Source organism: Gorilla gorilla, chromosome 7, assembly GCF_029281585.2.
Source record: "Gorilla gorilla gorilla isolate KB3781 chromosome 7, NHGRI_mGorGor1-v2.1_pri, whole genome shotgun sequence".
Taxonomy (NCBI): Eukaryota; Metazoa; Chordata; class Mammalia; order Primates; family Hominidae; genus Gorilla; species Gorilla gorilla.
In genome coordinates, this window is record NC_073231.2 from 31,983,133 (window position 1) to 32,010,206 (window position 27,074).

The following is a 27,074-nucleotide window of genomic DNA, read 5'->3' on the forward strand; positions in this document are numbered from 1 at the left end:
TTAGAGGCCTATAAGGGTATATGATTTTTCAGGCTGGTTTTGAATTTTGTTTCTAGTAATTTTAATAATATGGGTAAAACAAACCACATGTACAGAGACAGAGAAATAGCTCATGGCACACACTGTGGAAGGCTAAACTACTGAGAAAAATAAGGAGAGGTCAGTGTGATGAAGGTGGAAGAGTAGGGTCTGTGAGTTACAACTTCCCTGAGCCTCAATCTTACCTCTAAAGAGAAAGTATTGCCTTATTCAAACCCACACAAACAATGTGGAACTAGTTTCACTTAAATCTTACCTTTTGGCTGAGCGTGGTGATTCACGCCTTTAATCCTAGCACTTTGGAAGGCCGAGGCGGGTGGATCAATTGAGGTAAGGAGTTCGAGACTAGCCTGGCCAATATGGTGAAACCCCGTTTCTACTAACAAAATACAAAAATTAGCCGGGCATGGTGGCGTGTGCCCGTAATCCCAGCTACTTGGGAGACTGAGGCAGTAGAATTGCTTGAACCCAGGAGGTAGAGGTTGCAGTGAACTGAGATCACACCACCGTACTCTAGCCCGAGTGACAGAGGGAGACTCCATCTCAAAAAAACAAAAAACAAAACAAAACAAAAACTCACCTTTTGTAATTCCAGCACTTTGGGAGGTTAAGGTGGGCAGATCACTTGAGCTCAGGAGTTCAAGACCAGCCTGAGCAACATGATGAAACCCCATCTTTACTAAAAATACAAAAATCAGCCAGGCATGTTGGCTGGTCCCTGTAATCCTTGCTGTACCAGAATCGCTTGAACCCAGGAGATGGAGGTTGCAGTAAGCTGAGATCGTGCCACTGCACTCTAGCCTGGGTGACAAAGCAAGACTCCGTCTCAAAAATAAATAAAATAAATCTCACCTTTAGACTGGGCGCAGTGGCTCATGCTGGTAATCCCAGCACTTTGGGAGGCCGAGGCGGGCAGATCACCTGAGGTCGGGAGTTCAAGACCAGCCTGACCAACATGGAGAAACCCCGTCTCTACTAAAAAAATACAAAATTAGCCAGGCTTGGTGGCGCATTCCTGTAATCCCAGCTACACAGGAGGCTGAGGCCGCAGAATCGCTTGAACCCGGGAGGCAGAGGTTGCAGTGAGCCGAGATCGTGCCATTGCACTCCAGCCTGGGCAACAAGAGCAAAACTCCGTCTCCAAAAAAAAACAAAAACAAAAACAAAAGCAAAACACTCACCTTTAACAAGCATATAGAGTAGCAATAGAATAGAAAGTGCTATAAGTAAGTAAAAAAATGGCATTCATTTATTCAACAAGCATTTATTGAGAACTACTAGCCAGTCACTACGTTAGGGAAACAAGTACAGTAGTCCCCCCTTATCTGTGGGGGATGTCTTCCAAGATCTCCAGTAGATGCCTGAAACCAAGGACAACACTGAATTCCATATATAAAGGGACTTGCCACATAATGATGCTTTGGTCAGCAACAAACCACACATACTATGGTGGTCCCATAACATTATAATGAAGCTGAAAAATTCTGGTCACTATTGCCTGATGACCTGGTAGCCATCGTAACAGTGTGGTGCAACTCACTTTTTCTACGTTGAGACCCGTTTAAATACACAAACACCATTGCGTTACCATTGCCTACAGCCATTCAGTACAGCAACGTGCTGTACAAGTTTGTACCCTAGGAGCAATGGTATACCGTACAGCCTACATTTGTGGTAGGCTATACCACAGGTTTAAGTATACTCTACCGTGTTGCTACAACAATGAAACCGCCTAATGGAGCATTTCTCAGAATGTATTCTTGTCATTAAGGGACGCATGGCTACTGGTATTCCCTATACATGTATACCTATGATAAAGTTAATGTATCAGTTCGGTGGAGTAAGAGATTATTGACAACAACTAATAATAAAATAGAACGATTATAACAACGTACTGTAATAAAAGTTAGGTGACTCTGCTCTCTCTCTCCCTCTCAAAATCTTATTGTACTGTACTCACTCCTTTTCTTCTTGTGATGATGTGACCACGGAAAGCGAAACACAGGACAAGTAGGGACTACTGTAAAGAGATCCTGTCCACGCCCTCAAGGGACTTACACTCTAGCTCAAGCAGACACCATTTAATACCACGTGATAAGTGCAATGCCAAAGGCATGCTTGGAACGTTAAGTGGGTCCCAGGAAAGGAATAGCTAAGCAATCTTGGGGTAGGAGCTAGCATCAGGAAAGGCATCTTGGAAAAGATGGGCCAAAACTGTCTTAAGGGAATTAGCTGGGGGTTGATTTTAGGAAAGGGGAATAACAGGAACAGAACGAAACCAAGTCAGGACACGGCATTTCCTGGGAACGAAGGGCACCCTTTCCTTATCTGTCAAAGATAAGTCAGAAGTATTACCATAGGTCACTTCTGAGATCTGGGACATCAACTGCCAGGGGAGTGGCTGGGTGGACATTCCAGGGTCTTTTTATTGTTTTCTGTTGCATCCCAGACCCTACAACCCCTTCCTGAAAGGGTAAGTCGCACTTCCCTTAAGAAAAAGTTGTTAGCAGGTGTCTCCTTTCTCACAGGGGATAATTACCAGGGTGCAGCCAGAACAAAGGCCGCAGATGGAAGGTGGGAAGAAGACTTGGGATGAGGTGTGTGGAGGAGCCCACAGGCTCTGCCCAATCCCAGGGAGTGACGGGACGTCTTTCCGATTGGGGGACGAGAACTCCCCGATACAAATATAGCAGTGGCATCGCCCCTCCGTGCCCCCCACGCCATGACGAGGGGACGCGGGGGGAAATCCTGCAGCCGGGGGAGGGACGGATGTGCTGGGGGACCGAGAGGCCGCGGGAAGAGGCACTCGCATCCAGGAGGCATTTTAGAGCGAGGGTCAGGCGCAGCGGCGGACTGAGGGTCCCGGCTTCGGAGCCCGCTGTCCAGCAGGGTATAGGAGGACGTGGCGCCCACTCACCGCTGCTGCTGGTGAAGTAGAACACCATGATCCTGGGAGCGGTGCGGTGACTCCACCGCGGAGCAGCAGCGCTCAACTCACGAAGCTAAGGATACCAGACTCGCGGCGGCCGCCTGGCCCCCGGAACTCCTCCGTGCACTTCCGGCGGACGTCGGGGCGCGTCATAGCGCCGGCCGTGGGCGCCATTTTTAATCCTGGCGAGGCGAAGGGTACTGGCAAGGAGTGTGGTTCAATGATTTGTGGGTTAAGGGAAAGAGGCTGGGCATCTTGGGCACATTAGTTAACCCGTCTGTGCTTCACTTTCCTCAGCAGCGAAATGAAGATGATACTAGAGCAGCTAACTCACAGGATATTTTTTAGGGTTAAATAAGTTAATGGGTGCCAAGGGTTTAGAACATAGCACACAAACGAGTTGTTTCTGATACTCACCAGGGCAATATGCCTCTTGGGGATTGGACTTTGTTCTGGCTTAAATCGAAGGCCTGCCATCCCAAAACTCTGAACCTCAGAGGTCCTCCTGCTATAAAGTAGGAATATAATCATATTCATGTAAAGCTCCTACAGCACTTGGCTTTGCCCTGATTATTTCTCTTGAGAAAGCACTTTTATCTGAGGAATGTGAGTCCCTTTAAATTACTAGGTCTGGAGAGGCATTAAAATGAGACCCCATCATGTTCTACCATCCCCTTGAGCTATGTATTCATCTACCGAAACTACCTGCTTCTGCCACAAGTAGCTACCTACTAACCTAACACTGCCACACAAGACACTATGACCCACACCCTATAGCGTAACAATGTCTAGCCAATCACTGATGCTTGTAGTTTCTATACATCAATGAGAATGCTTGACAGTTGTGTATCAGCCCACTTCCTGCCCCCCTTTTTCGTCTTTAAAAACCTGCTTGTAGCAAAGGCCAGACAGAGCTCATATCCAAGCCTGCTGGTGGAGGGCGGTGGGGGGAGGGGGGTTGGAATCTTCTGGGCAGCTGTCCCGGCTTTAACTCAAGCAAACTCTACATTCTTATTTTTTTTGCCTCAGCCTTTTCCTTTTAAACTGACACTCTTACATCACTGTCACTGACTTCATTCTATGAAATTGAGGGCGTCACTTAACGAAATTTATTTACATGCTTGCTTTGACAGCATGTATACTAAAATTGGAATGATACAGAGAACTTTAACATGGCCCCTGCTCAAGGATGACATACAAATTTGTGAAAATTAAATTTGAAAAAATAAACATAAAACTCTAAACTTATTTGAAACTAAAAATGTGCCAGAAACACTGTACCAGGAGCTGGTGACACAAAGATTGTAACAATAGCTAACAATAACCGTTTTAGGAACTTTCTGGTTTTCCAAAGTAAGAATTTAGCTCTGTTCTGTAAATAGCAATTGTTTGGGGTTCTCCGTTGTATTATTTGTAAAATGGGAATGGCAATAGATATTAATACCTTACAGATTGTGGTAAGAAGTAAATGAAACAAAACATGTAAAGCATCTAAGAATGCCTGGCACATGGCAGGTGTTAAGTTTTATATTTTAATTTGAAAAATAAATAGAAACCTAAAGTTACTAATAAAACAAGTGAAACTAACAATGAAGCTTCAAATGTGAAAAATAAGTGCATCGAGAATCTTGGAGAGGCCTTTATTTATTTATTTATTTTTGAGACGGAGTCTTGCTCTGTCGCCAGGCTGGAGAGGCCATTTTACAAAAATTTCTTACCCCGTGACCCCAGAATGTATCTCAACTTCAACTGGACCGAGAACTACAATTCCCAGAATGCACCTAAACAAGGCCCCGGGAACGCAGTCCGGCGTTGCTGCAGGGGATTGTGGGTTGCGTGGTTTCCCTCAGAGATTTTTCACCTCACCAGGGCGCGAGAATCTTGGAAACAGCCACCAGGGTGGGCGGGGCAAGGGCTGGTGCTCCACCAATCACCGAGCCAGCCCCTGGAAGCGCTGAGCCGTGGCCAATCGGAACGCAGCGGCTTCCTCCTAGCCTGGCGCGCGATTATTTGAAGACGCTCACGGAGCGGCTGGCTAGGCTGAGGAGAGCTCGCGCGGGTCTGAGGCGCAGGTAACCTCTGGAGTAGGCCGAGGCGAGCGGGAGACCCTGTGGAACGTGGGGGCGAATAGTCACGGGGAAAGAGCTTTTGCTCGGCGCTCGGCAGGTCCGCAGGCCCGAGACCGAAGAAGCCACTGACTCGTTCTCCGCGCTCACAGGCGCCGGGTTTCCCTCTTCCCGACGCCGGCGTTTCCTTGTTTTGGGTTTAGGGTTTGTTTGTTTGTTTGTTTCCCTGACCGGGTTCAGGGTCGGGACGCTTTCCTCTCCTACCTTTCCTCGCTTAGCCCCAGAGGGGTCCCCCCTTAAGCCGCAGCTCGACCTGAATTCCCAGAGACCCTGGCCTTTCAGTTTGTTCATTCATTAATAGCTTTGAAATAACGCTTGTGTGCTGCTTTGGGGGGAATTTCCCTGATCCCAGGAAAGGGGAAGGAAATGAACTCTGACGAGCCACGTAGCCTGCTCGTGCATTCTAGCATTTGTTTTCAGCAGCCTTACGACTTCAAGAGATTTTTATAAAAAGGGAAGCAAACGGCTTGCTCCGGGCTCATCAGCTAGGAAAATGGCAGAGGACTGTGCTTCACCCGTTTTCTTGCTGGGCTCTGATGAAAGGTTACAGACGGTCTCTGCCTTCACTGAAGGCTGTTGAGATGGGGAAACAAGAAGAAAATGTCTTAAATGTACTATTAGGGAAATATAGGGTGCCATGGAAGCAGAACAAGCGCGTGTAACCCTGAGAGGGGTGGAAGGAGAGCAATGTCGAGGAAGACCTCCCAGAAAATAGGGTTTTAACTTGGTGTGAAATAGACTAATTAAAGGGGGTATAATTTTGATAAAGCGATTTTTAATATTTTGATGAATGTGGTTATTGTCATTTCTTTTAGGAATTCAATAAAGAAAATGGCAGCTCTTACTCCAAGGAAGAGGAAGCAGGATTCTTTGAAGTGTGACAGGTGAATCTCAGCCTGTGAATAGAAACTATTAGAAAAATCCACCTTCTTGTCTCTCTTGTTCTCTCTTATTTTCTAAAATTTTCGTTCTTCCACTAGCCTACTCCTTGTGGCTACAGTGATAACCTGATAACCTATATTCTAATTCTAGCTTGGAAATACATTAGGTTTTCATAATGAATTATTTAGTCCTTTTCAAGGGAATCAAAGCTGTTTTTTAGTTTTTGTTTTTTTCTTTTGACATAGAAGCAGCACATTGAAGAAAGCTGTTTTCTGTAGCTAGGAAATATACCAAATCAGCTATTACCTTTTTCCTTTCTATTCCCCTATAATATTTTACATAGTGTTTTGCATACAGTAGATGCTTGTCTGGAAACAATTCTAGAAAGACTGTGTACTCAGATATTACTCTACCCAGGAAAAGCCCCAGGGGGTCAGTTCATTACAGACAGTTATTATAGGGGGCTTGTAGACAATAGAGCAAAATATATGAGCTATAATTTATATATGGCCAACACATAGAAATAGATTTTAAAACATACATGTATATATGTCTATCATAGCTTCTTTGTATATAGTATTTGTTTTCATGAACTCTTTGGGAAGATATTTGAATGTTTTATTTGATAAAGACAGAATTTGAGAATCCTACTGTTAAACTAATAGAGAATTGTGTGTATGGGGGTACATGTATTGTTTTTAATATGACCTACAAGTAGAGCTTATTACTTAGCAGCAGATTTATGTAAATTTTGACGCAAAATAATCTTATCAATGGACTTTGTTTCTTTTTATAGCCTTTTACACTTCACTGAAAATCTGTTTCCATCACCTAATAAAAAGCACTGTTTTTATCAAAACAGTGATAAAAATGAAGAAAACCTGCATTGCTCTCAACAAGAGCATTTTGTTTTAAGTGCGCTCAAAACAACTGAAATAAATAGACTGCCATCAGCAAATCAAGGCTCACCATTTAAATCTGCGCTGTCCACTGTATCTTTTTACAACCAAAATAAGTGGTACCTCAATCCACTGGAGAGAAAGCTGATAAAAGAGAGTAGATCTACTTGTCTAAAAACTAATGATGAAGATAAATCTTTTCCCATTGTGACAGAGAAAATGCAAGGAAAACCAGTCTGCTCCAAGAATAACAACAAAAAACCACAGAAGAGTTTAACTGCTAAGTATCAACCAAAGTATAGACACATCAAGCCTATGTCAAGGAATTCTAGAAACTCCAAGCAAAATCGAGTGATCTATAAGCCAATTGTGGAGAAAGAAAATAATTGTCATTCAGCTGAAAATAATCCCAATGCTCCTCGGGTTCTGAGCCAAAAAATAAAACCACAAGTTACACTCCAGGGTGGAGCAGCATTTTTTGTTAGAAAAAAATCTTCTCTTAGAAAATGGTCCCTGGAAAATGAGCCGTCACTGGGACGCACCCAAAAGAGTAAATCAGAAGTCATTGAAGATTCTGATGTAGAGACTGTCAGTGAAAAAAAAACTTTTGCGACAAGGCAAGTGCCAAAGTGCTTGGTCCTAGAAGAGAAATCGAAAATTGGACTACTGAGTGCAAGCAGTAAAAATAAAGAGAAATTAATAAAGGTAAAGCTAAATATATCACTTTAAAAATGGCTGTATAACAAAACTTCAGTATAAATGACATAGTTGAATAAAATTTTATTTTCTGGACTGCTTTTATAAAGCCAGATAGCATAGTGTTTAGTTACTGTAAGGAGTTTGTTTATTTATTTTAAGACAGGATCTTTCTTTATGACCCAGGCTGTAGTGCAGTGGCACACTGCTCACTATACAGCCTCAACCTCCTAGGCTCAAGCAATCCCACCTCAGCCTCCCAAGTAGCTGGTACTATAGGTGCACACCACCTCACCCGGCTAATTCTTGCATTTTTTGTAGAGGCTGGGGTTTCACCATGTTGCCCAGGCTGGTCTTGCACTGCTGGGCTATAGTGATCCACCTGCCTCACCCTCCCAAATTGCTGGGATTATGGGTGTGAACCACTGCACCTGGCCCAGCCACATTTTAAGTTCTCAATAGGTACATGTAGCTGGTGGCTACCATATTAGACCATGCTGGTCTAGAACTTCTGTTGCTGTTCTCCTGTTTATATCCTTCATCAGAAAAAAAGTTGAGTTTTGTGGGGCAGCTAGGGGCAGAAAGCCATTGAAGCAACCTTAAGAAAGGTTGTCTCCAGATCAGGGCTTCCACGTATGGTGGCTTGTTTATATTCATCACAACCCTTGTAGCTGGAGAAATGATAGGCTTATATGATACCCAGTACACTCAGGCTTATAGTTATGTCTTTCCTAACCCACCTCTCATCATTGCCTTCCTCACTAGCTTCTCTCAAATTCAACCCCAGTCCATATCTCTCGTAATCACCTAAATTTCAAACCTCAGTGGCAAAGATAATAAATTGGTGGCCAGTAAACCAAATCTCACCCATCAATGTTTTGCTTGGCCTGCATAATTTAAAAGTTGGAGCCAAAATTATTTTTAAATACAAGAAAAACATTTCTGATGTCTCATGAAATATTGAAAGCTGAGCCTTCATTTCTACATGGCAGTAATCAATCAGAGCTGAATATCAGGCTGAGTATCATACCATTTGATAAATATGGGTTCTTCATTTCTCTAAGTCAGTGTATATCTATCTATTTAGATCAGTTTAGTTTTGATCATTTTACTTACTGCTGCCCTTGTAAGGCATTTAAGTTTTTAGTCCTCACTGTAAATGTTTGTTTTTCTTCCTGTTTATCAAGTATGGCCAAGTGGATTGTTAAATGAGATACGTTCTTGCTAGCTAAGCCATGAGTCTAATTTTACTAATTCATTTTCTGTTTATATCAACAAAACACATCTGTATCTTGATAGGGATTTTGATTACAAGAGTAAGCTTTATCAAAATGTATTAAACTGTGCTTTATACTTATACATTTGTATGAAAATTAAGTTTTTTGAAAGTTTGGGGCGTAACTCAAGCTAAAATTGTCTCAATCCAGTAAAACAAAGGAAAAGTCTGCAGTTTCCCCATGCATCTCCTGATGATTATTCTTACCTGTTTGGTACAGCCTGGTGGTGTACCAAATGAATGGTGACCTGATGAATTCTCTGTAACCAGTGTAACAGAGAATTCTGTAATTCTCTTTTCTGTCTTTTCTTTTTCTTAGCTTCACTTTATGGGTTTGGTATTGAGTTAGTTTTCAGTAGTTTGGGAAGCTGGGCTTTTGTGCATTTTAAATTTGTGGAACGGGGCTATGCTCTTTCAGGATTTTGCTAAATACCCATGTCTGGGATTCGTCTCTGCTAGCTAAGGGAGAATCTGATTTTCTGTTTTTTTTATTTTGAGATGGAGTCTCACTCCGTTGCCCAGGCTGGAGTGCAGTGGCATGATCTCGACTCACTGCAACCTCCGCCTCCCAGGTTCAAGCAGTTCTCTGCCTCAGCCTCCCAAGTAGCTGGGATTATAGGCACCGGCCACCACACCTGGCTAATTTTTGTATTTTTAGTAGAGACGGGGTTTCACCCTCTCAGCCAGGCTGGTCTTGAACTCCTGACTTCGTGATCCACCTGCCTTGGCCACCCAAAGTGCTGGTATTACAGGTGTGAGCCACCGCGCCCGGCCGGTGAATCTGATTTTCGTGAGGATACCCTTTCCCCAACTCATGGAGCCCTGAAAAGTGTTAAACTGATGGGTTATCCCACCTCTGCTGGGATATTATGGTTTTGAGTAGAAGTTCTACTTTAACCAAGAGTTTTTTTCCTTTTTCCCCAAGCTATATATTCCCTAGTAATTCCCAAATTAGTATGAGGGAAATCTGTCAGGATTTTTTTCTACTTTGCTTTTCCCACATTCCTGCTACTCTCCAGTGGCTCTAGAATGTTGTTGTTTCCTTAGCTGCTGATTTTTAAAGTTTATGGCAAAAAGTTGTCCCTTTCCAGTTTGGTGGCTGCTGGGGAAACTTTTGCCATTTTTACTGACTTTTTTGTTCATTCCATTATGGAAGTGATGGTCTGTAATCATTCTGCCATCTCTATCAGGAAGTATAACACATTTTTGTGAGGATGACAGATTACAACACGTGTACTCTGGCTTTTTTTTTCTTTTGAGACAGTCTTGCTCTGTCGCCAGGCTGGAGTGCAGTGGCACGATCTTGGCTCACTGCAACCTCCGCCTCCTGGGTTCAAGCAATTCTCCTGCCTCAGCCTCCCGAGTAGCTGGGACTACAGGTGCCACCACGCCCAGCTAATTTTTGTATTTTTAGTAGAGATAGGGTTTCACCATGTTAGCCAGGATGGTCTCAATCCCTTGACCTCACAATCTACCCACCTCGGCCTCCCAGAGTGCTGGCATTACAGGCATGAGCCACCGGGCCCTGCTGTACTCTGGCTTTAAAGGTAATGTACACTTAGTGAATACAGGGGAAGTTTTCCTAAAAATAGTTTGAAAATTGATTGAAAATCACATTATGAAATGTAATTCATAATAAACCAAATCTTTTGTTTTAGAAATAGATCTGCTGGGATTCATTCACTAGAAAATAGTTAAAAATTACAGATTTTTTTTTTTAAACCTATTTTCAGGATTCATCAGATGACAGAGTTTCTTCAAAGGAACATAAAGTTGATAAAAATGAGGCTTTTTCTTCAAAGGATTCTCTTGGTGAGAATAAGACAAGTAAGAGAAAACTTGCATGAATTTAGCTACTTAAAATAATGCTTTATTACATACATTATATAATAATAATTCTTGTAATTTCTGGGTCTTTTTTCAGTAGCATGCCTCTGGTTAGTATCTTTGTTTATCTCTGTGACACTGTTTTCTGTAGTAAAGCAGTGCATTGCGTTTTGAAAAACAAACAAGGAGATCCTAGGTTAAAATTTTAGACAAAATATTAGGCTTAATTGGTCTATGGCTGTGGCCAAGTTACTTAAGCTCTCTAGAGTTGAGTGTTCTCATTATAAAATCACACCTACTCTATCTTTCACCCAAAATAATAGAAGTTAAAACTATTATGTGTATTTGTGATCAGAGCCCAATTGTGAGCAGAATTTACTAAGTTTTATAAATGACACTGAAATTAAGCATCAAGAACCATGGATTTTTGTCTAGGTTTACTAGTAATTAGCTGTATGATCTAGGAAGATATCTCTAAAGAGTTAAAGTTAATTTTTAAATTCCTGTCAATTCTGAAATCCTATTCCTAATTTATGCTGTCAGTGTTCAATTAAATAGCTTACTAAACTATGAATACATAAAGCTTTTTTTTATGATTCTGAGATGTGATGTTAATAACTAGTATTTACTGAGTGCTGAATATAACGCAGTGCTAAATATTTACTATACGTTATGTTTTTCATAGATTGTGCTTAAAGCACTGATACAATAGAAAATATAACAAAAAGGCATCTACTTAAAATAGTTATAAATTTTTCTTTTAAAATATATTTTAGTACATTGTCTAAGTCAATTTAAAGAAAAATAGTGAATAAAAATAATACAAATGGTATAAGGATATGGGAGAAATCATGAAAGTAATATAAAAAGACCAAAATTTTATTACTTAATAACTGCAGTTTATCATTTAATTCTCCCAACTACTCTAGGTCCTGATATGCCCATTTATAGATGAGGAAATGGACTTGGGTTAAGTAACTTACCAATAGCAGCTCAGACTTTCACCTGCCTTAGCCTTGTTTCTAGAGGATGAGCTCTAATTATTTTTCAATGCAAAGTTAAAGTTTGTTTTTTTAGCCCACTCTCAACTTACTATTTTCCTCAAATCAATTGCTGTTTTAACTTTCCTCTTTTCTTTTAATAGACTTTATTTTGCCATAATTTTAGATTTACAGAAAAGTTAAAGTACAGAGAGTAGCAGTGTATCTCTTACCCTGTTTCCTCCATTCTTAACATCTTATGTTATAATACTTTTGTCAAAACTAAGAAACTTGTATTGGTATAGACTTTTTTTTTTTTTTTTTTTGAGATGGAGTTTCACTGTGTTGCTCAGGCTGGAGTGCAGTGGCACCATCTTGGCTCACTGCAGCCTCCACCTCCAGGGTTCAAGCATTTCTCCCGCCTCAGCCTCCCAAGTAGCTGGGATTACAGGCATCCACCACCATGCCCGGCTAATTTTTGTTAAGATGGGGTTTCACCATGTTGGCCATGCTGGTCTCAAACTCCTGACCTCAAGTGATCCCCCCACCTCAGCCTCCCAGAGTGCTGGGATTACAGGCATAAGCCCTTGTGCCTGGCCATAAGCACTAGACTTTATTTGGAGTTCACCAAATATTGGTAGTGGTATATTACTGTTAACTAAACTCTAAACTTTATTTGGAATCTTCTATTAATGTTTTCTTTCTGTCCCAGTATCCAATCCAAGGTACTATATTACGTTTAATTGTCATGTGTCTTTAGTCTTGTCTGTGACATTTTCTGTCTTATTTCTTTGTTTGCATATTGCCAGCTGGACGTTGATATTTCCAACTCTAATCCAGTACTCCAGGATTTATTCTATCCTTTTTTCATCTGTAACTTCCTTCTCGGACAGTGAGACACTTAGTTCCTACTATTCACTATCCATCTACTTATTTGTTCTGTCCCAGTAAACATGTAAAACAGTTTCATAATTGTTAATTCATACCCCTGTGAGAAATAACCAATTAGAGTGCAATTTTTTCCTCTTTGAGACAGAGGCTCACTCTCACCCAGGCTGGAGTGCAATGGTGCAATCTCAGCTCACTGCAACCTCTGCCCCCAGGGTTCTAGCGATTCTCTTACCTCAGCCTCCCAAGTAGCTGCCATTACAGGTGTCTGCCACCATGCCCGGCTAATTTTTTTGTATTTTTAGTAGAGACGGGATTTCGCCACGTTGGGCAGGGTGGTCTCGAACTCCTGACCTCAGGTGATCCACCCGCCTTGGCCTCCCTTACCTTTCATCTCATAGTTCATGTTGAGGTTGAGATGAATCTTATCTAATTCAGTCTCTTTTTCTATATGTAATTATTGCTGAAGTAAGCTTTTGTGGAATCCTATATCAGCTCATGCCATTCTTCTCTAAATGTGATATATTTTCACTTTTTTCCCTTTGTAGAATTCCATATATAGTTAAATAATATATATATTAAATAATATATTTTTTAGGATGACAGGCGTGAGCCACTGCACTCGGCCTAGAGTGCAATTTTAAGTGCAGTCTTTTTGTCTTTATCCTTATAACTTCTAGTCAAAACACCATTTGCTAAAGTTACTTAGGACAGCTTCTCTTTTTCCCCCTACCTCCTTCAGTGTCGTTATGCTATACAGTTCTAATATAGTTAGATTCATTTCTCACAGTCTGCATTCCATCTTAGGCTACCTCAGTAGCCTGGTTGATATTTATACGTATTTTTTTTTCTCATTTGATGTACATTGGAGTTCTTTGTGATTTTTACAGTTCTGTGGGTTTTATCAAATGTATAGAATTACGTATTAGCCATTACAGTACCATACAGAACAGTTCCTTCACCCTAAAATTTCCCTATGCCTTCATTTTGTTGTTACTCTCCTTCCCCTCAGCCCCCTGGCAACAATTAATCTGCTTTTTATTTCTATAGTTTTACCTTTTCCAGGAAAAACATTACACATATATATCCTTTGGGGTCTGGCTTATTTCACTTAGAAATACATTTAAGGTTCATCCATGTTGTTGGGTGTATCAGTAGTAATTCTCATTTATTGCTGAACTATCGACATACCATAAGAATTCTTTATATATTCTGGATACAAGTTTTTGATCAGATATATGATTGCAAATATTTTCTCCCTTCAATCTGTGGCTTACCTTTTCATTCTCTTTATTTTTTGTAGAGCAAAATTTTTTAATTTGATAAAGTCCAAATTAATTTTTTATAAATATATTATGCTTTTGCTGTTGTATGTAAAAACTTATTACCAAATCCAAGTTCATGAAGATTTTTCCCTAATATTTTTTCTAGACATTTTATAGTTTTATGTTTTTACTTTATTATTTTTTTATAGAGACACAGTCTCACTAAGTTGCCCAAACTGGTCTTGAACTCCAGGCCTTAGGCGATCCTCCCACTTTTGGTCTCCTAAAGTGTTGGGATTACAGGCATGAGCCACCACGCCTGGTCATAGTTTTACATTTAGATCTGTGATCCATTTGAGTTAATTTTACATAAGGTTTGAATAGGTGTAATTTTTTTGCATGTGGACATTTAATTGGTCCAGCACCATCTGTTGAGGACTGTTTTTCCTCCATGGAATTACCTTTGCCTCTTTGTTAAATCTTGATCTTGAGTATTATTTTGTCTTATTAACCTTTGAAATCTTATGAATTAAAGCTTTGACTTTATTTGGTAATACACATTATCATGATTTTTCCCCTACCAGTTTCTCCTAAGTCCACTGTCTATCCAATCTTCAGTGCATCTTCAGTCAATTCAAAAAGGTGAGAATTGTTATTGTTTTAAAGTCCAAGCCTTATAAATTACACAGGTCCTCTGGGTCTCTTTTTCAGTCTCATGCTACTTAATTTGGGGAGTTTTTTTTTCTTCCTCACTAAGGGGAATAGGAGAATAATATTGAGAATAGGGTGATGAAATCAGTCCCTCATAGAAACATCATAAGAACTTAAGAGTTGAGAGATGGAAAAGATCTTTATATACTTGAGTAATAATAATTGCTAACATTATTATATAATACCTTACCCATAATAAGTAGTTTTATATCTATTATCTTAATTTTCACAACAACTTAGAAGTTAGATACTATTATTCTATTTTCAGCCTAAGAAACTGTTAGTAATTTAGCCACAGTTGCACAGCTATTAGGTGCTAGGACCAGGACTAGAATCTATATCTGAACCAAATGCCCATTAGGTTATATTGCCTTCCCTGGGTGATAGTATAGTAGCTGCAATTTAATAAGCATTTACAACTTCATGATGTAGGTACCATTATTACCCCATTTTGTAGATGAGAAAGCTGGCTGGAGGAGTAAGTAACTTGCAGCAGCTTAATGTTATCATAAAGTATAGCTGAAGCTACCAGTACCCTATTCAAAGCTAAAGACTGCAATGGAGGAGGCATGGATGGGTAGAGAGCATGATAGGCGGCAGAGCTCTGAAAAAGTAGTTTCTTATGGTCTAAACATCCTCTTCCTAAGCAGCTTTGATTCTTCTCTCCCCATTTGATTATAAATAACTCCAGATATTAAGCAAGGAACTTCCCGGCTACATTTTCCTTACTCTCAGAGCACCTCACCTTAAATTGCCTCAGTGATTAGGATGGGTGCACAGCTTTCCCTCTTCAAAGGTTTGTTTCTAGTTTTTCTCACCTTTCCCATTTTTCACCTGTGTTGTCATCTTTCATGACCTTTTATTGAAGATGGGAGCTGTCTTAGTTAATTTTGTGTTGCTATCACAAAATACCATGGACTAGGTAATTTATAATGGACAGAAATTTATTTGGCTCACAGTTATAGAGGCTGAGAAGTTCGAGATCAAGCAGCCACATCTGGTGGGTGCCTTCTTGCTGCATGATCCCATGGCGGAAGGCAGAACAAGAGAGTGTGCATGAGAGAACAAAAGAGCTTGGCTTGCAGCCTCACATCCTTCAATAATCAACATTAATCCATTCATGAAGGTGGAGCCATCATGAGCTAAACACCTCTTATTAGGCCCCACCTCCCAAAACTGTTGCACTGGAGATTAAGTTTTCACACATGAACTTTGGGGGACGTGTTCAAACCATAGCAGAAGGCTACCACAATTAACTGATAAAAGCGTATACTAATTTAGTCCAGCATAAAGAGACAGCCCAGGTGCAGTGGCTCATGCCTGTAATCTCAGCACTTTGGGAGGCCGAGGTGGGTGGATCACCTGAGGTCTGGAGTTTGAGACTAGCCTGGCCAACACGGTGAAACCCCATCTTTCCAAAAAATACAGAAATTAGTTGGGCATGATGGGGCATGCCTGTAATCCCAGCTACTCAGGAAGCTGAGACAGGAGACTAGCTTGAACCCAAGAGGCGGAGGTTGCAGTGAGCCAAGATGGTGCCACTGCACTCCAGCCTGGGCAACAGAGCAAGATTCCATCTCAAAAAAAAAAATAAAAAAGACAGTGGGATACTATTTGTTAAATAATATGATATTGCTCTTTTTGTAGACTCCAAAACGTCAGTTATCAGCAATTTGAGATTTAATCTATTACTTCAGATGATTACAGATTCTCAAAGTGCTTAGTCTCACATTTGTTTTTTGGTTTTTAAAATTCAATGAACATTTAGAGAGTATCACATGCTATTGAACTATACTGAGTTCTAGAGATGTGAAGATAATTGTGGTCTTGCTATCAAGGATGTTATGGTTAGAGGAGGGTAGACATTTAAACAAATACAGTGTTACAGTTGCTAAAATGGAAGCAAAGAGATGGCTGTCACGCATGCAGAGTCAGGGAGAGCCTAGCAAAGGCTGCATAAGGTGAAAAGGGTCAGTGACTTGAACGAGTGTTTTTTCATACTGCAGGAAGTAGCCCATTAGTAGTACATCAGACCAGTTTAGGGTGTCATATCTTGTGACAGTTACTATGGGACTGAATGAAGGTGGACGAATGCAGAAATGAAGACAAAGACAAAAGGATCTTTTTAAAGAAGGGGTCGGGAGCTCCTGCTAGTGAGCAAGGGCCCTGAGCTTTTGCAGCCTTTTATATTTATTGGGTAGAAAGAGCAGGGAGGAGGAGGTAAAGGTCAGCTGCTTGATTTATCACAGGTTCACTTGATTGCTAACAGGCTTCAAATGTGCCTATAGATAATCGCAAGAAACACTGTGCCTGGGCATGACTGCCCTCAGCATTCCTTCTGGGTGGCAGACGCAGTTTGTCAGTTTGCCAACAACCTACATTCATGATAACCGTTTGCTGTTTGCTCATATAGCCTCCAGTGGTATACTGAGTTAGTCACAACCCTCATTCTTTTGGCCTCCAACAATAGCATTTATTTTTAGTGGAATAGTGTATCTCTCACACAGCAAGTATATTTAGTGAAACTGGTTTTATGTCTGTACTAGTCATGTGAAATGTATTTCTTAGCATAGATTTGTCAAGTCAGTTTGAAAACTACTTTTCAGACAAATGGTAAGAAGACAGCTTGACTTAGCTTAATGCAGTGGAGCTAATGCTCCACCTTTTTTTTTTTTTTTTTTTCTACTTTGTCAGGTTTTTTTTTTTCCTGTTGTTTGAACTTCTTACTTTCGGTACGAGGGGTTTTTTTTTTTCTTTCTTATTTACTTCTACTCTTTAGGGATTTCTGCTCCTTTGGTCCCTGGAAAACCAAGGTCCTTTCATTACAAGGCAAGGGTTACAAACTCAGTACCTACAGAACCAGCAGGCTGGGTGGAGACTAGGGCCAGCTGAAGAATTGCCCACTTAAAAGGGCATGTGCTATTCCAAGTTCGAACTCATAGATTCTTTGATGGAATAGAGGTTTAGTGATCTTACAATGTCTCTTAATATTGGAAATACACATTTTTAAGTGAAATCTCTAGATTTTAAAATATTGGTAGCTAATCCAAAGTTTTTAAATACCATATGGGCCAACCAAAACATATCTGCTAGCTAGATTTGGCCTGAGGGGCTCCAGTTTGCAACCTCTATAAGTGAATCTCAACATTCTTTCGTAATAGGTAAAGGTTGTCTCAACTACAGCTATCCAGCCTAAATATGTTTTTGTTTTTTTTTTTTTTCCTTAAGAATTTCATAGTAGTGAGATGCTGCTTTTGGTATGAGGAAAAGCAAATTTAGAAGCTTCCTTGCCCAGGTAAAACATTGCTGGGTCATAATATGATGGTGACTCTGATTTCCTGTGGATCTGTGAAGTTCAGTATCATACTTATTTTCTCCAGTACCCCAGGAATTTCTTTATAGCTGTATGGGGTAAATATTGTCCTAAGATTTGATAAAGCAAAAAAATCTTTTTTTAAAGGGCGAAGTCAATTTCCAAAGTGTGCATCTGATATTGTGGAAGAAAGTCCCTAGGACTTGGAGTCAGAGGACCAGGATTTGAGTGTTAACACTGCCATTTACTAGTTACTTTACCTTGAGTAAATTACTGACCCTCTCTGAGTAGGCCTCAGGTTTCTCGTTGTTCCTGTCCCTATTACTTCATCAAGTTAATGTCAGATAGAAAGCACTAAAAATTGCAAGGTACTCTGAAAAATGGCTGCTTTCTTTCCCTTGTAATTCCTCCAAAATTGTAAATTTATATATATCAACTTTCTGTGTCAAGATCTTTAGGTGAAGAACAGTTTTCTGTGGGATCTGTCAACTTCATGAAACAGACCAATATCCAGAAAAATACTAATACCAGAGATACAAGTAAAAAAGCAAAAGACCAGCTCATCATCGTGAGTAAATTCCAAACAAAGCTTCTCCTATCTAGCCCTTTGCAGAAAAAGCTTGCCAACCCCTGTATTAGACAGTTCAGAACTTGGTATTTTCAATGGCATTAAGCAATGTTTTTTGTGACAGAATGGGAGTTGTAGGTGGTGACATTGAATATTCTTGAATTTATCTGTGCTTTTCCTGCACTTTATTTTTTGTCAACTCTTGGGTCAAATAATTTTAATATTGTTTAAAATAATTTAATATTCTTAGCTGCTTAAGGAAAAATATTGTATAATTAATATAGAAGTCCTAAAATTTTTGCCCTCCCTGTTTGAAATAGGCTTTTTCAGGTCTTTAAGGGTTTCATTAAAAAGTTCCATTGTTCATTTTAGCTGTAATTTCCACAATTTAATCTTATTCTTTCTTAGAACCATGGGTCTAGTAAATAATCTTGTAAAAATAAAAAAATCTTTGGTTTTTACACTGTCCATTCAAATAATTCCCTTTCATCAATTTATTGCATTTTTAGGTCTCTTGTCTCTTTTTTTTCCCCCACAAAGAGATGGAGTCTCACCATGTTGCCCAGACTGGTCTCTAACTCCTTGGCTCAAGTGATCCACCCACCTCAGCCTCACAAAGTGCTGGGATTGCAGGCGTGAGCCACTGTGCCTGGCCTGATCTCATTTCATTTTGTCTTGGGGGAGGGAAGGAGGATATGGTAACCAGATTTTCATTTAGTTTTTCACTTGTGTCAGCAGAAAAAAAAAATTAGGTGAAATTTGAATGAATGGTTATAGGAACTTAATTTAGAGCTATTTGTGCTATATTTAAATGGGTTTCTTTTTTTACCCCCCAATTATAGGACGCTGGTCAGAAACATTTTGGGGCTACTGTGTGCAAGTCTTGTGGTATGATATATACTGCTTCCAACCCTGAAGATGAAATGCAGCATGTACAGCATCACCACAGGTTTCTGGAAGGAATCAAATATGTGGTGAGCCAAAACATAGTCTTTCAGTTTGTTCTAGAAGTAAAACTAAAAGAGACATTTCTTTTCCACCACCTCTACCACCCAGCCGGAAAAGTTAACTTTTAATGATGATGTTTCAAGCTTACTATCTCAATATAAGATAAATATTTTGTAAACACTGCATTCTGAGCAGAGCTGAACAGTCAAGATATACAAAATTCAGAGACTGCAGAGATACTCTCTTCCCACTATGGTGTTGTCTTTATAGGTAGCCTTAGAAAAAAAATAGCCTTCCCATGACTTCTCCAGGTTTTTTCTGAGAGGAGAGGTCCCACCCATTTATTAAACACCTTTCAAGTCCAAACACATCCTATCATCGGCCCTATCTTTATGATTGTACCTGCTACTCAGATACATTCCTTTTTCCCTATTTTTATTGCCACGGTTAATGCCTTCACAATATTTTTAGCCTGTTTATTGAAATGGCTTGCTTTCTGGGTTCCCATAGGGCTACCAGAAATAACGTTTTAAAACATAAGTCTAGGCCGGGTGCAGTGACTCACTCCTGTAATCCCAGCATTTTGGGAGGCCGAGGTGGGTGGATCACCTGAGGTCAGGAGTTTGAGACCAGCCTGCCCAACATGGCGAAACCCTGTCTCTACTAAAAATACAAAAAATTAGCCAGGCGTGGTGGCGGGTGCCTGTAATCCCAGCTACTTGGGAGGCTGAGGCCGGAGAATCGCCTGAACCCGGGAGGTGGAGGTTGCAGTGAGCCAAGATTGTGCCACTGCACTCTAGCCTGGGTGACAAGAGCAAAACTCCATCTCAAAAAAAAAAAAAAAAAAAAGGCCATAGATGAAACATGAGTCTAGTATGATTCTACATACTTCTGGAAAGAAAAAGTTCCCACCAGAAGTTTGGTGCTCTTTAATCTGGCCTCAACCTTTCCTATATATGTGGATATAAAATACATACAAAAGAGAAAGTATGTATGTGTGTAGTTTAAATTCTTGCCCTCTATGATCTGATCTCTACATCAGCCAGAAAGTTCTTTCTAAAATATAGGTTCTGACATTGTCTGCTTCAAATTTGACAGCTTTCTGTTGCACTAGGAATAAAACCCAGACTCCTTACCTTGGCTGACAGATATCTTCATATTTGGCCCCTGCCCACCTTGTCACATGACACATTCCCTCTCCAGCTCTAAGCTCCTGCCGCTGGAATAAGCCACATTCTTTGATGAAGCCAGACTATACCATACTGGATTTCTTTCTTTAATTTGTGGAAACATACTGGGCATGTTATCCTTTATATATTTTGAATATCATTCCTGGGTTACAAATACGTTCTCCCTGTCCCTTTTTTTAAGGTTTGAATTTATATTTTTGATATAGTAATACTTTCACATGATTCAAATTTCACAGAATGCAAAAGTATATCCAGTGAAAAGTGTTTCTCCATACCCCTTCCAGAAACCTCGTTCCCCTATCTAAAGGCATCCAGCATTAACAGATTCATCTATATATCTTTCAGAGATATTTTCTGCATATACAAGCAAATACCATTACTTGGATTTTTTTAACCTTTTTGTGGTGTATATTGCTACAAAGAAAACAAAATTTTTATTTAGCTAATTTGTGACCTTTAGTTTCTTAAGTCAGGAACATCATCTCAGTCCCAAAATTAGTAAGTTTTTCCTATATTTAAAAAAATTTATAGCTATAAATTTTATATTTAGACATTTAATCCACTGGAATTTTTTCAAGACATAGTGTTAGAGATGGATCCTTATATTTTTCCTAAAGGACTGCAAAGTGTGCCAGCATTACTGTTTGACTAGTTTATCTTCCACACTGATTAGCAATGCCACGTTTAATGCATACCAAATTCCCACATATAAATGGGTTTGTTATTGGACACTTCTGCACCATCCATTTGTTCCTGTGCTAGTGCCACACTTTTATAAATGTAGCTTCATACTGTATAGTTAGGTAAGTTCCCTTTCATCCTTCTCTGTAAAACATGTCTTGACTTTTTCCACACATTTACTCTTTCAATTAAAAAGCCTATCACATTCCCCCCAAATGAAAAACCTATTCGAATTTTTATTCAAACTAGTCAAACTAATGCCATTTTCTCTAGGGAAAAAAAATCTTAGTATAACTTAGGAACTTAGTATAGCACATACTATTATATAAACTTAGTATGTACTGTAGTATAAATCTAGTGTATACTTAGAAACTTAGTATACCTCTGATTGATTCATATCTTTGATGTCTTTCAGGAACATTTTATAGTTTTGTCATGGATCTTATTAAATTTATTTCTAATATTTCAACCTCATTTTTTCCAATCAGTCAGTTACACCAGATTTTTTTGCTATTCTCTGCACCTTTGCTTATTCAGTTAGTTGCCTTAGCCTGAAGGCAAGTTAACCACCTTCCCCATTATGCTCACTGACATCTTACCAAGGTTTTTTTTTTTTTTTTTTTTTTATTATACTTTAAGTTTTAGGGTACATGTGCACATTGTGCAGGTTAGTTACATATGTATACATGTGCCATGCTGGTGCGCTGCACCCACTAACTCGTCATCTAGCATTAGGTATATCTCCCAATGCTATCCCTCCCCCCTCCCCCCACCCCACAACAGTCCCCAGAGTGTGATATTCCCCTTCCTGTGTCCATGTGATCTCATTGTTCAATTCCCACCTATGAGTGAGAATATGCGGTGTTTGGTTTTTTGTTCTTGTGATAGTTTACTGAGAATGATGGTTTCCAAGTTCATCCATGTCCCTACAAAGGACATGAACTCATCACTTTTTATGGCTGCATAGTATTCCATGGTGTATATGTGCCACATTTTCTTAATCCAGTCTATCATTGTTGGACATTTGGGTTGGTTCCAAGTCTTTGCTATTGTGAATAATGCCGCAATAAACATACGTGTGCATGTGTCTTTATAGCAGCATGATTTATAGTCCTTTGGGTATATACCCAGTAATGGGATGGCTGGGTCAAGTGGTATTTCTAGTTCTAGATCCCTGAGGAATCGCCACACTGACTTCCACAATGGTTGAACTAGTTTACAGTCCCACCAACAGTGTAAAAGTGTTCCTATTTCTCCACGTCCTCTCCAGCACCTGTTGTTTCCTGACTTTTTAATGATTGCCATTCTAACTGGTGTGAGATGATATCTCATAGTGGTTTTGATTTGCATTTCTCTGATGGCCAGTGATGATGAGCATTTTTTCATGTGTTTTTTGGCTGCATAAATGTCTTCTTTTGAGAAGTGTCTGTTCATATCCTTCGCCCACTTTTTGATGGGGTTGTTTGTTTTTTTCTTGTAAATTTGTTTGAGTTCATTGTAGATTCTGGATATTAGCCCTTTGTCAGATGAGTAGGTTGCGAAAATTTTCTCCCATTTTGTAGGTTGCCTGTTCACTCTGATGGTAGTTTCTTTTGCTGTGCAGAAGCTCTTTAGTTTAATTAGATCCCATTTGTCAATTTTGTCTTTTGTTGCCATTGCTTTTGGTGTTTTGGACATGAAGTCCTTGCCCATGCCTATGTCCTGAATGGTAATGCCTAGGTTTTCTTCTAGGGTTTTTATGGTTTTAGGTCTAACATTTAAATCTTTAATCCATCTTGAATTGATTTTTGTATAAGGTGTAAGGAAGGGATCCAGTTTCAGCTTTCTACATATGGCTAGCCAGTTTTCCCAGCACCATTTATTAAATAGGGAATCCTTTCCCCATTGCTTGTTTTTCTCAGGTTTGTCAAAGATCAGATAGTTGTAGGTATGCGGCGTTATTTCTGAGGGCTCTGTTCTGTTCCATTGATCTATATCTCTGTTTTGGTACCAGTACCATGCTGTTTTTGTTACTGTAGCCTTGTAGTATAGTTTGAAGTCAGGTAGTGTGATGCCTCCAGCTTTGTTCTTTTGGCTTAGGATTGACTTGGCAGTGCGGGCTCTTTTTTGGTTCCATATGAACTTTAAAGTAGTTTTTTCCAATTCTGTGAAAAAAGTCATTGGTAGCTTGATGGGGATGGCATTGAATCTGTAAATGACCTTGGGCAGTATGGCCATTTTCACGATATTGATTCTTCCTACCCATGAGCATGGAGTGTTCTTCCATTTGTTTGTATCCTCTTTTATTTCCTTGAGCAGTGGTTTGTAGTTCTCCTTGAAGAGGTCCTTCACATCCCTTGTAAGTTGGATTCCTAGGTATTTGATTCTCTTTGAAGCAATTGTGAATGGGAGTTCACTCATGATTTGGCTCTCTGTTTGTCTGTTATTGGTGTATAAGAATGCTTGTGATTTTTGTACATTGATTTTGTATCCTGAGACTTTGCTGAAGTTGCTTATCAGCTTAAGGAGATTTTGGGCTGAGACAATGGGGTTTTCTAGATAAACAATCATGTCGTCTGCAAACAGGGACAATTTGACTTCCTCTTTTCCTAATTGAATACCCTTTATTTCCTTCTCCTGCCTGATTGCCCTGGCCAGAACTTCCAACACTATGTTGAATAGGAGTGGTGAGAGAGGGCATCCCTGTCTTGTGCCAGTTTTCAAAGGGAATGCTTCCAGTTTTTGCCCATTCAGTATGATATTGGCTGTGGGTTTGTCATAGATAGCTCTTATTATTTTGAAATACATCCCATCAATACCTAATTTATTGAGAGTTTTTAGCATGAAGGGTTGTTGAATTTTGTCAAAGGCTTTTTCTGCATCTATTGAGATAATCATGTGGTTTTTGTCTTTGGCTCTGTTTATATGCTGGATTACATTTATTGATTTGCGTATATTGAACCAGCCTTGCATCCCAGGGATGAAGCCCACTTGATCATGGTGAATAAGCTTTTTGATGTGCTGCTGGATTCGGTTTGCCAGTATTTTATTGAGGATTTTTGCATCAATGTTCATCAAGGATATTGGTCTAAAATTCTCTTTTTTGGTTGTGTCTCTGCCCGGCTTTGGTATCAGAATGATGCTGGCCTCATAAAATGAGTTAGGGAGGATTCCCTCTTTTTCTATTGATTGGAATAGTTTCAGAAGCAATGGTACCAGTTCCTCCTTGTACCTCTGGTAGAATTCGGCTGTGAATCCATCTGGTCCTGGACTCTTTTTGGTTGGTAAACTATTGATTATTGCCACAATTTCAGCTCCTGTTATTGGTCTATTCAGAGATTCAACTTCTTCCTGGTTTAGTCTTGGGAGGGTGTATGTGTCGAGGAATGTATCCATTTCTTCTAGATTTTCTAGTTTATTTGCGTAGAGGTGTTTGTAGTATTCTCTGATGGTAGTTTGTATTTCTGTGGGATCGGTGGTGATATCCCCTTTATCACTTTTTATTGTGTCTATTTGATTCTTCTCTCTTTTTTTCTTTATTAGTCTTGCTAGCAGTCTATCAATTTTGTTGATCCTTTCAAAAAACCAGCTCCTGGATTCATTGATTTTTTGAAGAGTTTTTTGTGTGTCTATTTCCTTCAGTTCTGCTCTGATTTTAGTTATTTCTTGCCTTCTGCTAGCTTTTGAATGTGTTTGCTCTTGCTTTTCTAGTTCTTTTAATTGTGATGTTAGGGTGTCAATTTTGGATCTTTCCTGCTTTCTCTTGTGGGCATTTAGTGCTATAAATTTCCCTCTACACACTGCTTTGAATGCATCCCAGAGATTCTGGTATGTTGTGTCTTTGTTCTCGTTGGTTTCAAAGAACATCTTTATTTCTGCCTTCATTTCGTTATGTACCCAGTAGTCATTCAGGAGCAGGTTGTTCAGTTTCCATGTAGTTGAGCGGCTTTGAGTGAGATTTTTAATCCTGAGTTCTAGTTTGATTGCACTGTGGTCTGAGAGATCGTTTGTTATAATTTCTGTTCTTTTACATTTGCTGAGGAGAGCTTTACTTCCAACTATGTGGTCAATTTTGGAATAGGTGTGGTGTGGTGCTGAAAAAAATGTATATTCTGTTGATTTGGGGTGGAGAGTTCTGTAGATGTCTATTAGGTCCGCTTGGTGCAGAGCTGAGTTCAATTCCTGGGTATCCTTGTTGACTTTCTGTCTCGTTGATCTGTCTAATGTTGACAGTGGGGTGTTAAAGTCTCCTATTATTAATGTGTGGGAGTCTAAGTCTCTTTGTAGGTCACTCAGGACTTGCTTTATGAATCTGGGTGCTCCTGTATTGGGTGCATATATATTTAGGATAGTTAGCTCCTCTTGTTGAATTGATCCCTTTACCATGATGTAATGGCCTTCTTTGTCTCTTTTGATCTTTGTTGGTTTAAAGTCTGTTTTGTCAGAGACTAGGATTGCAACCCCTGCCTTTTTTTGTTTTCCATTTGCTTGGTAGATCTTCCTCCATCCTTTTATTTTGAGCCTATGTGTGTCTCTGCACGTGAGATGGGTTTCCTGAATACAGCACACTGATGGGTCTTGACTCTTTATCCAACTTGCCAGTCTGTGTCTTTTAATTGGAGAATTTAGTCCATTTACATTTAAAGTCAATATTGTTATGTGTGAATTTGATCCTGTCATTATGATGTTAGCTGGTGATTTTGCTCATTAGTTGATGCAGTTTCTTCCTAGTCTCGATGGTCTTTACATTTTGGCATGATTTTGCAGCGGCTGGTACCGGTTGTTCCTTTCCATGTTTAGCGCTTCCTTCAGGAGCTCTTTTAGGGCAGGCCTGGTGGTGACAAAATCTCTCAGCATTTGCTTGTCTGTAAAGTATTTTATTCCTCCTTCACTTATGAAGCTTAGTTTGGCTGGATATGAAATTCTGGGTTGAAAATTCTTTTCTTTAAGAATGTTGAATATTGGCCCCCACTCTCTTCTGGCTTGTAGGGTTTCTGCTGAGAAATCCGCTGTTAGTCTGATGGGCTTCCCTTTGAGGGTAACCCAACCTTTCTCTCTGGCTGCCCTTAACATTTTTTCCTTCATTTCAACTTTGGTGAATCTGACAATTATGTGTCTTGGAGTTGCTCTTCTCGAGGAGTATCTTTGTGGCGTTCTCTGTATTTCCTGAATCTGAATGTTGGCCTGCCTTGCTAGATTGGGGAAGTTCTCCTGGATAATATCCTGCAGAGTGTTTTCCAACTTGGTTCCATTCTCCCCATCACTTTCAGGTACACCAATCAGACGTAGATTTGGTCTTTTCACATAGTCCCATATTTCTTGGAGGCTTTGCTCATTTCTTTTTATTCTTTTTTCTCTAGACTTCCCTTCTCGCTTCATTTCATTCATTTCATCTTCCATTGCTGATACCCTTTCTTCCAGTTGATCGCATCGGCTCCTGAGGCTTCTGCATTCTTCACGTAGTTCTCGAGCCTTGGTTTTCAGCTCCATCAGCTCCTTTAAGCACTTCTCTGTATTGGTTATTCTAGTTATACATTCGTCTAAATTTTTTTCAAAGTTTTCAACTTCTTTGCCTTTGGTTTGAATGTCCTCCCGTAGCTCAGAGTAATTTGATCGTCTGAAGCCTTCTTCTCTCAGCTCGTCAAAGTCATTCTCCATCCAGCTTTGTTCCATTGCTGGTGAGGAACTGCGTTCCTTTGGAGGAGGAGAGGTGCTCTGCGTTTTAGAGTTTCCAGTTTTTCTGTTCTGTTTTTTCCCCATCTTTGTGGTTTTATCTACTTTTGGTCTTTGATGATGGTGATGTACAGATGGGTTTTCGGTGTGGGTGTCCTTTCTGTTTGTTAGTTTTCCTTCTAACAGACAGGACCCTCAGCTGCA

General features: G+C 39.9%; 2 protein-coding genes and 1 non-coding gene across 8 annotated transcripts in view; 2 read left to right on the top strand and 1 right to left on the bottom strand.

Moving 5' to 3' along the window:
• Positions 1–3,406, bottom strand: part of CCDC25 (coiled-coil domain containing 25) — a 39,673-nt gene extending 36,267 nt beyond the window's left edge. Inside the window, exons 1-2 of one of the 4 annotated variants that reach the window (XM_055348287.2) lie at positions 2,957–3,091; positions 296–415 (exon numbers count right to left, since the gene is read on the bottom strand). In XM_055348287.2, the coding sequence (XP_055204262.1) occupies positions 296–415; positions 2,957–2,984 (148 nt within the window). In that variant the 5' untranslated portion in view covers positions 2,985–3,091. Of the gene's footprint in view, positions 1–295; positions 416–2,956; positions 3,100–3,385 lie in introns of those variants that run through there. The other 3 variants (XM_063709157.1, XM_019032099.4, XM_055348293.2) reach the window with 3 other exon arrangements.
• Positions 3,407–4,085: 679 nt separating this feature from the next.
• LOC115935643 (U6 spliceosomal RNA) lies at positions 4,086–4,187 on the top strand. Its single transcript, XR_004071269.1, has one exon. It is a non-coding gene; the product is annotated as a U6 spliceosomal RNA (small nuclear RNA).
• Positions 4,188–4,793: 606 nt separating this feature from the next.
• Positions 4,794–27,074, top strand: part of ESCO2 (establishment of sister chromatid cohesion N-acetyltransferase 2) — a 36,551-nt gene continuing 14,270 nt past the window's right edge. The window contains exons 1-7 of one of the 3 annotated variants that reach the window (XM_004046828.4): positions 4,794–5,040; positions 5,910–5,978; positions 6,773–7,580; positions 10,581–10,674; positions 14,392–14,449; positions 18,282–18,399; positions 19,242–19,373. In XM_004046828.4, coding sequence (XP_004046876.1) covers positions 5,926–5,978; positions 6,773–7,580; positions 10,581–10,674; positions 14,392–14,449; positions 18,282–18,399; positions 19,242–19,373 — 1,263 coding nt within the window. In that variant the 5' untranslated portion in view covers positions 4,794–5,040; positions 5,910–5,925. Of the gene's footprint in view, positions 5,239–5,909; positions 5,979–6,772; positions 7,581–10,580; positions 10,675–14,391; positions 14,450–18,281; positions 18,400–19,241; positions 19,374–27,074 lie in introns of all 3 variants that reach the window. The other 2 variants (XM_055348295.2, XM_055348294.2) reach the window with 2 other exon arrangements.